Raw genomic sequence first — 13,133 nt, forward strand, 5'->3', positions numbered from 1 at the left:
CTACATTACATAACCCTGGATCAGATCTGTCTATCTATCTATCTATCTATCTATCTATCTATCTATCTATCTATCTATCTATCTATCTATCTATCTATCTGTCTGTCTGTCTGTCTGTCTGTCTGTCTGTCTGTCTGTCTGTCCTATCTATCTATCTATCTATCTATCTATCTATCTATCTATCTATCTATCTATCTATCTATCTATCTATCTATCTATCTATCTATCTATCTATCTATCTATCTATCTGTCTGTCTGTCTGTCTGTCTGTCTGTCTGTCTGTCTGTCTGTCTGTTCTGTCCTGTCTGTCTGTCTGTCTGTCTGTCTGTCTGTCTGTTCTATCTATCTATCTATCTATCTATCTATCTATCTATCTATCTATCTATCTATCTATCTATCTATCTATCTATCTATCTATCTATCTATCTATCTGTCTGTCTGTCTGTCTGTCTGTCTGTCTGTCTGTTCTATCTATCTATCTATCTATCTATCTATCTATCTATCTATCTATCTGTCTATCTGTCTATCTGTCTATCTGTCTGTCTGTCTGTCTGTCTGTCTATCTGTCTGTCTGTCTGTCTGTCTGTCTGTTCTATCTATCTGTCTGTCTGTTCTATCTATCTATCTATCTATCTGTCTGTCTATCTATCTATCTATCTATCTATCTATCTGTCTGTCTGTCTGTCTGTTCTATCTATCTGTTCTATCTATCTATCTGTCTGTCTGTCTGTCTGTTCTATCTATCTATCTATCTATCTATCTGTCTGTCTGTCTGTCTGTTGTTCTAACTATCTATCTGTCTATCTATCTATATGTATGCATGTCTGTCGTTCTATCTATCATCTGTCTGTCGTTCTTTCTATCGTTCTATCTATCTATATGTCGTCTGTCTGTCGTTCTTTCTACCTATTTATCTATCGTCTGTCTGTCGTTCTATCTATCTATACAAATGTTCAAATATATCAACATTATATCAACTATCGACCACCCCACTTTCTAGTTACTTGTTAACAGTACATAACATTTCTTTCATATTTTCTTAAACTCAGAATACTGAATGATTATGAAGTCGAGCTTGCCTAGGCCTTATTGTAGATTTGTGCTCATCTCGGTCAGGAATGTCTCAAAACAGAGTGAAGTTGAATGTGAAGGTGATGCGTCTAGACAGATGGGCGAAGCACATAATGCGGTTAACACTGAGTTAGCCATAAAGAAGCACATGCACCGTGTGTCATCTCAGATGTTAATCTGTCAAAGAATGCATAAGATACACCCCCTCCCCCCAAAAGCACTTCCCCCAATGTCCTGTCCGACACCCCCTGTAGTCAGTGATAGAGGACATAATCTGAAACACTCATGGGGTCGGAGAGGGGGAAGTATTTGGGGGCAAATGTACTGTGGTAAAAAGGGCACAGGGCCAGAGGAGTAATTACTTTAACCTAAACTAGTTTCACGCAGTAACAAGCATGTGATTATTTATGTGCATGTTTCCAAAACCTTTTTAGAGCCCTGCGACTGAGTTTAAAGCCAAATCAGTCTGATCGCTTGCTTTCGTGTCTGACACGTAAACAACATCATTTTTGTTTCAATACATCAATTACCATGTAGTTTTAAAGGCATTATATTAGGTGCAAATGCACTTTCTCTGCAACATTAGTCGAGCTTCTTCTTTATTAAAAGCTTTTAAGCTCATAAACGCTCAGACTAAGTGGTCTGGGGATAGAGCGGTTGCCTTGGCAACAGCACACTCTGCCGTTTTCCAGTCCCCAGAGGAGTCGTATTTCACATGCAGATTTTCTGCCTGCCCGACCCACTTTTGTTGGCTTTCAGCTAAAAGCTTTTTGCTGCAGAGTGACAGAGACAAAAGAGTAGAGGAGAAGGGGAAGGGTTTGGCTAGAAGAGGAGGGCCTTAGCAGACTGTTGCCAGGGTAACTTGACATCATGCTGACGAACTTCCCTCTTTAAAAGCTTTTAAAGCGATTGCTCCAGCCCTCGAGGTGCCATTTTGAGGCCTCTTAACTAAGCATGGGGGGAAGGGCAGCAAAGGCCTGTCTCTAGCACACACAAGCACATGCTTGAGAAAGCAAAGTAAGGCCTGGAAAACAGACTGCACTGAGAGAGAACCAAGCTTAAATTCTAAACCAGAACGAAAGATATCTAATCTGTTCATAAAATGGCCTCCGAGGACCTCTGCTTTAGTTACACTGTGCCGGGCTCGAGCGAGAAGCACAGGAGGGCTCGTAACTGGACGGATTCTGAGATGAAAGCTCTTGTGTACATTTGGGAAGAGTATGTGGCAGAGCTAAAGAAGGCTAAGCGCAATGCTAAGATCTACGAGACAATGGCTAAGCAACTTTATGAATTAACTGGCGAACAGCGACACAGGGAGGAGATTAAGATGAAGATTACCAACATGACTTTCCAATTCAGGCAAGTAAATACAATCTATCTATCTATCTATCTATCTATCTATCTATCTATCTATCTATCTATCTATCATATATATATATATATATATATATATATATATATATATATATATATATATATATGTCTGTCAGTCAGTCTGTCTTTAAAAATACTTTAAAAGACTTTTAAATAATTAAAAATAATTTTCAATAATCTGTTTACAAGTGTCTACTCTTACAATTTAGTAAGCTGTAGACATTTTAAATTGACTGTAAGATAAATGTCCAGGTAAACTTACTCCGGGTAAACGCTCAGACTTCGCATGTCTTTCAAAGTGAACGCCATTGGCTGCGAGGTTGTTGGTTGCACGCGTTCGGCGCATGCGCACCACGGTTCGCTCACTCGTCTCTGCGCGGACTAAAAAATATCGGGCTTCAAACGAACAGAAGAGGACTGTGGTGATGCCGCCACAAGCAAAGTACTTTCGGTTTCTAGAAACCATGTACAAGTATTGCATGCTCAGTTAGATTAGAGAGATGTAATATATGATGCTGTTAATTTATATTTCATTCAGTTTATTAAGGGTTTGGAATAGTAGGCTAATGACTTGACCATTTTGTGAGCTTTATTACTAGCCATTTAATACAGAATTCAACTATTAAAGTACACTAGACAACTGGGTAAGTGTTTAAAACTGCATAATAGAGCTTTTAAAATGGTTAAGTTTAACCAATAGCCTCACAAATTCCCAACAAAAGTCGCTATCTTGGCCTACATCTTTATCCAAACATCCAAGTTTAGTCCAGAATAGTGTAGTAATAACTGACTTACCATTTCTGATTCATTCTCTTAAGCTAATACACTTTTTAAGACAATATGAAGAAGCTTAAAGGCACAGTATGTAAGTTTCGCAGCTAGAGGTCGCTTATTCAAAATAATAACAAAGCCGTAGCTTGATGACGCTGTGAATGAGTGTGGAGATTGGAGAATGAGTGTGGAGATTGGAGAATGAGTGAATCATGGGAGTTGTCTTCACCTCCACAAAACAATCTGATGGGATTCAGGCAGAAATCATGTTCATGGATGAGCTAATGTATTAAAGTTTTATTAACGTTACTGTGGGATGAAGCAGGGCGAGGCAAAGAGCCTGGTACGTTTTGCGTTGCTGTTTTTATTATGCTTATATGCTTTTGTTTTGTTGTTTATGTTTATTTTATGATTAAAGTTACATTTAACACCTCTTTCTACCCTGAACTTTGTTACATTTGATCACTTAAATTTACATTATTTTATTTCATTCTAATGAAAAAGCCGCAAGTGCTGAATTGCTACTCATACAGTAGAATTTAAATAAAAATAATTAAAATTGAGGGTAACGCAGCGCAAAACAATCTTGGTAAAAACAATCATACTAAAAATGTGTGTTGAAAGTTGTTATAACGTTACTGTGTGTTCGCTCGGTGGCTGCTATGAGACACTTGTTGCACACTGCAGTAAGCTCGATCGATATTAGAATATCATATTAATAAAAGCTGGATAACTTGTGTAGCTAAATGGCATGCAATTAATTCTAAAATATATTCTATGGTGAAGAAAATGTTTATTACTATTACTACAAATGTTAGCCACGTGATAAAATAGTGTTGTCTCAGAGGCATGGTACAAACATGTTCCTTGCAGTAAATTAAGAAAACAAGAGATTTAAACAATAAGACTAACTGTTTTGAGCTATAACAATGATTCGTTTTCTGTCGATAAAGGTCTCCAAACAGTTGCTCACCTGTAATATATTAAAGTCTTTGATGTTTCCATGGTTTGTAAGGAAGTGAAACCAGATATCGAGGGTAAGGCGGATATGACGTCATTGACACGGGCCGTTACACTGGTTAAAAAAGCTGATTTCTCTGGATTTAAACATTGTTGGAAACATTTGGGATAATATAAGTATACAAGTCAACAAAATATACAACATTGTTTTAGTGTTTTTTGGATATTTAATTTAAAAAAAATCCTACATATTGTGCCTTTAAACTAAAGTCACCATGAAACCAAAATGAACAATTATTTATTTTTATGGAATATTGCAGTATTTATTATTATTATAACATCTCTTCTCTGATGGCATTTACTAGAGCGAGATCAGGACAGCCACTCACATGTGATCAAAGCAATAGCAAACCACAACCTTTCAATCATCAAATAAATTCCCAATGGACAAAATCAAGTTCCGTCATACATTTTTTCCTTTTCAAGAAGCCGTTTCACTCAGATATCTATGTCACAATAGGGAAGAAAAGACTATCGCAACTTTTGTTTAGATTTTAAGTACTCTGCAAAACAATGGTTTAACATCCTTTTCTAACAGGAAGCTGAAGTACACAGCAAATGGTGGGAATGCTATACCCGATTGGCCGTACTACAAATCCATTGAGAGGATCTTGTCAAAGGTACCAGAGCATGCCCATATGAGCCCACCGAGCCTCTCGACGTCTGGCCCCTCCACCTCTCAAATCGAGTCTTCTGTGCCCCCATCAGCTCCGCCAAGTGGGTTTCTACCAGAGTACACTGGTTCCTCAGAGGAGAGAGACATCAATGATGAGGATGAAGTCCTAACAGACAACTCTGGAAGTTCTTTTGAAACAAGGTAACATGTTTGATCAGATCACAGATTCATTTCAGAATAATATATAATCATGGAAGTATAACTGCATGGCTGTCCATCTTCAGGTCACAACCACGTAAGAGGCGGAGGCTGTCAAATGTGTCACTGCGCCGAAAGAAGCTGCGTGTCATGGATGCAATGCTGCAGGAACAACGCAGGATAAGCCATGCCGTTGAGGAGGCATGTCACGAAGTTCGCCGCGTTATGCATCAGCAAAACTTCCTGCAGGTGCAGAGTCTCCAGCTTCAGGAGCGAATGATGAACCTCTTGGAGAAGATGATTCCTGCTCAGCCTGCCCCTTCCTGGCCCAACCCACCGGTCGCAAAGAGTTTAGGAACACCCACGCCTGAGTGACAGGACCTCAGATACGGATTAAGGACCTTTATTTTTTGTCTTTGCCGAGGAGGCGTTGCTATGCTAAGTATAAAAGCTATAACCAACTAGTTAGCGGTACATCTTAGACCTGTTTAAGCGCTGTTAAGTCTTCTACAATGAATATGTTATTCAGAAATGTTGACAGATGTAACCTACACAAGCACATGTGTGAAGAAATGACTGTTTGTCCACACCTTATTCAAACTATCTGACTCAAAATGTTCTCAAAATCTCACAAGATTAAAGTTGATTGTTATGTAATCAGTGCTTGAAGTGGACAAAAAGTGTGGGTACTCTCTTGTGCCCTGGCTGGCTGTATAGCGGTTCTGGCTTATTTGGTTCCCTAGGTGAAATCAAAAATCAAACATAGAAACTGCTTTAAATGAAGTACAAAAAAGTGAGAAGAAAGCTGAAAAGCTCTGAAAGCTGCATGCGTGGGCGGTGCCCCATGCCGTCCCTCAGCGCGTTGCTGCCCTATAGGCGGCTGTCTATTGGCTATGCCAGGATCTGCCACTGTGGCTGGCATATGCAAATAATCATCACATTTGAAATTTCTACAGTAATCACCCAGACACTGATGCTTTGACTCTGAGTGGCAAAGTACTGGCAACATGTGAGTAGTTGGCCACATGCCACAACACGACGAAATGAATCCACAACACAACAGAAAATGTACAACCACTTTTAAAAGGATAGTTCACCCTCAACTGAAAATTAAGTAATACATTACTCACCCTGGTGTTGTTCTAATGCCGTATGCCCTTCTTTCTTTTATGAACCACTAAAAGTAGAATACGGCATTAGAACAACACCAGGGTGAGTAATGTACGACTTAAAGGAGCTGTATGTAAGAAATGTATTTAAATTAATCACAAAATGGCCCTGATATGTCACTAGACATTAAGAAATCATGTTCATTTCAAATACTTATATCGCTGACAACAGTAGTACGGCCAGGATATTGTCATTTAAAAAGTGAACTTGCAGCCCTCAACTGATGTTGATGTTGTCATCTTGTGTTTTGGCCTGAAGCCCCACCCTCCACCTATCTACCAATCACGAAGTCAGAAGTGTTTCGGCATCCGGGTTGCCAGCTCTGCTGCTCTTACCACAGCTGCAGCTCCTTGTAGCAGCCTACGTTCCTGCAGCATATCTGGCAACCTCGAGTCAGGGGGGAGGGGGAGCGGATACACTGCTCTACAGTAATTTGAAAGTGATTGCAGTACCAGTTTTGGCCACAATCTTACATACAGCTCCTTTAATTTTCATTTTAGGGTGAATTATCTCTTTAATGACACAGCTATCACTTTAATGATCCCTATAAGAGGACACAGTGTTTAAGTAAACTCCATGTCAAATATGGTAGACATATAACACCAAATGGTTGGTGATAATAGAAACTGAATTAAGTTGACAAGGATTCAAAATGGAGGCTTAGTTTTTACTATTAAAGATTGATGTTACCATACACTTTTACAGCTTGGCACAATTTAGCAAAATGTAACATATTAGTAAATGTTACAGAATGCATTTGTTTTGGTAGCAGTTTATATGCGTATCGGTCAAAAATATGACACTCATGTTTAGCTTAGATCTGTTAAAATATAGCCTATACAAAAATAAAATTGCAATGAATTTAAAATGACTTAAATACATTTATGGTTTTTGTGACGTGTCAAAAATGTCTAGGTGGGCCAACCATTCAAAGATTGCGAAAAGAAAATTCTTGAAAAATGAATAAATGTTGGCTTTAGTAGTGGCATTTGGAATAAACACTCACACTCACACACACATTTTTATTATGTGCCAAATCAAAGTCTGAGTTTAGAGTAGCATACCATACACCTACTATTGCATTATCTTTACTTAAAAATTTGTACCTTTTTAAGAACCTGGCACATGCATTTTAAACTAGATTGTTTTTTTTTTAAACCTACTTTTTTAATCATCTTGGATGTCATTGTTTGTCGCTTTACCTTATACACTCCTAAAAGTGGCCAGATAGATTGAACCTGACTGGCACCCAAACATTATAATGGTTAATGCACCACCACATGCTCTTTAATTCATCTTCTTAATGTGAAGACAAGATAGATAATCCTTTCTGCTGTGCTCCAAATTGAGCATGTAACGTTAGGTTATGCAAACGGAGAACAAAAATACATTTCAACAACACCTCTCTTCTTCGTCTGTGATGAATTAACCTGTCAGGCGTTCATAAAAGGTCCCTGTTGATAAGAGGAAAGGCGTTAGAGCTTAGTGGCCTGGGTGTGGTGCCATGAATAGAAACCAACATTTAAGAAATGCACTGCAGCTGTAAACTTGTATTTTACGCGTCTATATATCAAATTGCATGTAGATCAGGAAGATTTCATCGCCTGCAATGCAACTTTGAGATCGCCGTTTGTAATCTTGCCATAGTCTACATGCAATAACGCTGTTTTTAATACTTAATATGTCAATGTATGCAGTTTAATACATGTACGTTAATTCCTACCGTCAAAATAATCGTATTAAGTGCACTCAGTGACCAGCACCCGTATACACTAGTAGACCGTCCGCAAACAATAAAGCATAATCATTAAAGCAAATACTGCATGGGTTTTCCAACTGCCAATGAGAGGGCCGTATATATTTGAATATCGAAAATGATTGACGTGTCTGTTGACCAATGAGAGAGCTGATATCATTTTGCAAACGTTACGGTGCCATAGCGACAAGAGAATGACGCTTTGTATTCGCAACAATAGTGAATGGCAGTGGTTTAAGCACGTCGCGCGAACGGAGTTCCGAAATAAACGAAGACAAACATTGGTATTAAAAACAGGTAAGCGCCGGAGTAAACATTTGTTTTTAACAGATATGTGAACGTTAAGTGAAAGAGGTGCGCTTGAAACACAAGTTTGTTTACATGCAACAGTTACCGTGAATGGAAAGTGTTAGGCATGTTAAGTTAAGTTATGTTACATCCGAGAGCTGTATAGAATTAACGTTACTCTTGTAACTTTTATCTGTCTGTTTTTTTTTTATCAAAGCGTCATTAATGTTTATCAGTAACATTTTTCCAAATATCTGATTAAATGTTTATGACAAACGTGAATGACACTTTGATAAAAGAACAGACAGATACAATATATCAATAATATATTACTAGTCATAGTTTTAATAACCTTTAAAACTTTTTTTTTTTTGATCACTGAAGTAGTCCTGAGTTGTAACATATAAAGAAAAGAAAAACAATTAGTACAAATATTTAAACTATTATGTTTTATATAACATTGTTTATATAATGAAATATAATACTACATATTTAAAAAATATTTGTAAATTATTATAATTAAAAAATTTGTATAGGTGCACACACATGCAGTCTCAATTTATACGAGTTGATAAACTCATGATCAAAATGAAGAAACAGTTAATTGTCTCATAGATAATAGTTTAAAATAATTGAATAGCAACACACACATACACACACACACACACACACACACACACACACACACACACATATATATATATATATATATATATATATATATATATATATATATATATATATATATATAGTATGGCAGAAATATCAAAGGTTTTTCACCTTTCATGAACTCTTTACAGTTTACATTCCCAATAATAGAAATACAAGGAGACAGATGTATTAAAAATATTCTCCCTTTAGGCCACTATTTAACGTCTGCTGTATTCTTGTTGTACATATATTGTTGTACATATATATTGTGTTTCTAATAACTCTTCATTGACAAGTCTCATGTGTTCTAACCTCAGTCACATTACTCCCCTCAGGTCTGACCCTTAGCAGTGCACCAAGATGATGTTTCATGGTTGGAATTGTATCTGAACGAAACTGATATACCTGTACAAAGTGCTAACATTGTGAATTCCATCACCGAAATGAGAGTTTTGAAGCCAGCTGAGTCGACAATGAGACTTTTGGACCGTCCCACCAGCCCGGCGGTTCGCAGGGTGGAGATGGAGCGTGGCAGAGCTGGCTACGGATTTACAATTGCCGGCCAAGCACCATGTATTCTGCAAGGAATAATAAAAGGAAGTCCGGCATACAGTGTCGGACTGCGACCTGGGGACCGCATCTTGCGTGTGAATGATACAGATGTGTCTGAGGCATCGCATGAAGTTGTGGTGAAGCTAATCGGTACGTCATCACGGTCACTGTGTTTGCTCGTCACATCTGTTGACAGGCCACCCATGGCCTCCAGTGACGAGGAGCTGGGTTGTCAGAGTAAGAGTAAACTGCCATGGCTCAATCCTGGAAAAAAGGACCCCTTCCCTGCTAATCTCAACAGCATGGACATGAGGGAGCCAATGCTTCAGTCAGTTGGAAGTTTTGACACCGTCTTTGAGATTTCCGATCAGGGCACCGCCAATCAAGACAAGCAGAAAAAACAAAGACCTTTGTCTGAACCAGACATGTCTTATTGGTTGCAGCAGCATAGATCCAAAAGTCACACTGATAGTCTCTCACAGGATGACACATCTCGAGTCGTGAGCGAGGACTCTGTGTTTTCAGACCTTCAGAGTCAGAATGACTTTGTATCTGACTCCAGCATCCTAAACGTTTCAATGATTGTGGGATACATCAACTCCATGGAACTGGAGCTAGAAACGTCACAATCTGAGGAGGAGGCATTGCAAGCCATTCGTGAATGCATCAGTCAGATTGGCATTGAGCAGAAGACCCATTCATTGGTAATGATGAGGGTCAAATGCAACTGCATTCAGCTTTGTGATGACCGAGACGTCGTTCTGGCATCTTACCCAGCGGAGAACCTGGCACTTTGCATCATTTGCACGGAAGACAGCAGGTTCTTTGGCCTTGTTTCGGTTGATTCGACCAAAAATATTGACGTTGTGACACAGACGAGCACCCTGAAGACACTATGCCATGTCTTTTTCATAGATCCAGAGCTTTACAACCACAAGGAGCACCAAAGTATCATGAGGCACTTTGGGATTCCCTGCACTCCAGATCCAGACACTCAAGGCTGTTTGGAGTTTCCTCAAACTCCGCACTCGATTTCACACTTCGTGTCCGTCCTCTATACTGACATGGGAGACTATATTGAAAAACTGAGAGTGAAACTCGACAGCGAAAATCCAGACGAAGGACAACAAAATCCACGAAACAGCGGCAGCGACAGCGGGATCGGAATTGCTTCTCCAGAGGATAGAGACAGTCTCACTGGCCAGTGGAGCTTCACATCTCCAAACATTCCCAATCCACCACCGTATTACTCCCAGCACAGGAACAGCGCACTCCTCAAACCAGAGTGCAGGTGCCTTTTGTCTGAACCGCTAACAGGAGCTGCTCAACCTGCGACTCAATCAGGTGTCTCAGCCATGGTGGATGGTTCAGCTTTTACTCCTCTTCCTCTCAGTATGCAATCCAACTTGCCACCTAAACAGAGAACCAGTCAACGCAGACCGTCCATTGGCTTAAAAGCTCGCTGGCAGAAGTCTCGTCCTAACAGCATTGAATGCTTGTTGGATAGGGACAGCGATGAGCCCAGAAGTAAAGGTAGCACCCTGCCGCCTGCTATGGAACAAATTCCAACTCTCAGATACAAACCACTTGAAGATCTCAAACATCCTCAGAGAATGAACTTCACCTCAGAGCTTGAGCTGACGACCAGGTTCTTCAGTAGCGCAGCCAAGCAGAAGGACGGGGAAAACAAGGTCAGAAAGAAAATCTCTGATGACTTTATCTTTGAATTTGTTTTATTATTACACTGTATATAAAAACTAAAGTGTGATTTGCTAAAGTGTTCTAGGTCGTGGATAGGTGGTCGTTTAAAAGTATGAATGAATCTTAAAAATAGCATTAACCTTAAAGTGTTAGTTCACCCAAAAAATTAAACTTTTGTTATTAATTACTCACCCTCATGTTGTTACAAACCTTCGGAACACAAATGAAGATCTTTTTAATGAAATCTGGGCCTAAACACAATCGTGTCTCTTCATCAAATTTGGACTAAACCGCTCAATTCATATGGATTAGTTCTACAATCTCTTTACAAACGTTTTGAAGAGTCAAAATGGTGGTTGTGAAGCTGTCAATGGAGGGACAGAAAGCTCCCAGATTTCATCAAAAAGATCTTCATTTGTGTTCTGAAGATGATTGAATATCTAGTGTTTGGAACAACATGAGGGTAAGTAATGATTGGGTGAACTATCCCTTTAAGTATTGTAATAGTGATACTTGTAAGCACTCAAATAACTTTACAATACAACACAACAATGTAATAATCTTTGTACTGATTGCCCACTATTGTTTCTGACTTTTCTGCTAGTTTTTCTTCTCTCAAGTAGCCTAGATCGTAGATCGTAGACAATCTTTGCTGTCTGCCCATCGGTCAGTCTTATGGCAGGTTTATTGACACCATGCTAAGTTAGAGGGCTTAATACAATGGTTCAAGGAACAGATGGTGCTGCAAGTAACAGGCACAGCAGATGGAGCTATTGGGTTGATTAGTGCAGTTCAATATGATTACTCCGGATGGATCAGCTTTAGCTTTATGGGAGTCACCTAGCAACAATTTGTCAGCCACGTAAAGGAACATAGGAAAATTATTTCCTTCCTTTCACTGAGATGATTTATTGCTGGGTCATCTGTCTCGGTCTGACATGTTTAATCCTTCCGATTTAATTTTAAAGCCTAAATTTTAGTTGGACATTTTTTAGATGGAACACAAGAGTATTAATATTTAAATTAAGTTAAACATTTGATTTAATAATTGACATAATAACTTTTTTAAACCAATTTTAATGTCAGTGTTGTTGCAGTAATATAATCAATATGTTACATTTATTTTGTGAAAGTACATGAAAAATTTGTTTTTATTTAGAATTTTTAGTGGTGTTAACCTAAATGTTGTTTATGTTAATAATGTTTTTGGAAAAATTCTTATTAGACTACAAATTAGTTTTAAGTAATACGATTGTAAATTAATATTATTTTATGCCACTTTATGGTAAGACACATTAATGTTTAGGGCTGGGCATTGACACAAATTTCACGAATCTATTCGATTTCGATTTACAAGCTTGCAATTTGATTTCAATTCAGTTCAATTGGATTCACTATCAATTAATTGGGGCCTATCAGGTACAGTACATAGCAAATTTCCTCTTGAAAAAAAAAATCTTCTAATTTATGCTATAAACTAGCCTATAGAAGGAACACAAGTTGGTACATGAATATACTTGTAGGCTACTTACGTTTAAATTGTACATAAGAAAATGTTTATATTAACATAATAATGATACATTTTTAATGACCTAATCATGTTTCCTAATTGTTTTTTTCTAAATCTAAACATTTTAATGGTGGCTGTCTTAACGATGGATTGATGGATTTGAAGAACAGGTTACGTAAAAATACAATGAATATGCAATACAGTGCATATTTAGTAAAATGCTCCTCTCTAGAATTCATTCTTTCTAGCGAGTTTTGAATGGCTTTTCTAAGGTAAATGTAATGACGTGTCATGGTTTACAAGCTGTTTTATTGCCGTCTTTCGTCGCTTGAAACACTGATTGAGTGATTACATGAGATATAATGCAGATTTCAGTAAGTTGTACTGCATCATTCAACATACATTCTGATGCATTCATGTTTAATTTGTGCTGCAACTAGTAATAAAGCAGAAGA

The 13,133-nt window shown here is 38.2% G+C and overlaps 2 protein-coding genes across 4 annotated transcripts in view; both read left to right on the forward strand.

Moving 5' to 3' along the window:
• The first annotated feature begins 1,828 nt into the window (after positions 1-1,828).
• Positions 1,829-7,084, forward strand: msantd1 (Myb/SANT-like DNA-binding domain containing 1). Of its 2 annotated transcripts, XM_079867794.1 has the most exons (4): positions 1,829-2,430; positions 4,775-5,053; positions 5,137-6,271; positions 6,700-7,084. In XM_079867794.1, the coding sequence occupies exons 1-3, from the start codon at positions 2,174-2,176 to the stop codon at positions 5,423-5,425; spliced, it is 825 nt and encodes a 274-aa protein (XP_079723920.1). In that variant the 5' UTR covers positions 1,829-2,173; the 3' UTR covers positions 5,426-6,271; positions 6,700-7,084. The 2 variants fall into 2 exon arrangements, with proteins under 2 accessions (XP_079723920.1, XP_079723919.1); XM_079867793.1 differs by lacking the exon at positions 6,700-7,084 and having other exon boundaries at positions 1,862-2,434; positions 4,779-5,053; positions 5,137-6,110.
• Positions 7,085-9,256: 2,172 nt separating this feature from the next.
• The window catches only part of rgs12a (regulator of G protein signaling 12a), a 35,988-nt gene continuing 32,111 nt past the window's right edge, over positions 9,257-13,133 (forward strand). The window contains exon 1 of one of the 2 annotated variants that reach the window (XM_079865744.1): positions 9,257-11,158. In XM_079865744.1, the coding sequence (XP_079721870.1) occupies positions 9,359-11,158 (1,800 nt within the window). In that variant the 5' untranslated portion in view covers positions 9,257-9,358. The remainder of the gene's footprint in view (positions 11,159-13,133) is intronic. The other variant, XM_079865743.1, reaches the window with a different exon arrangement.

Source organism: Squalius cephalus (assembly GCF_949319135.1).
Source record: "Squalius cephalus genome assembly, chromosome: 3".
NCBI lineage: Eukaryota > Metazoa > Chordata > Actinopteri > Cypriniformes > Leuciscidae > Squalius > Squalius cephalus.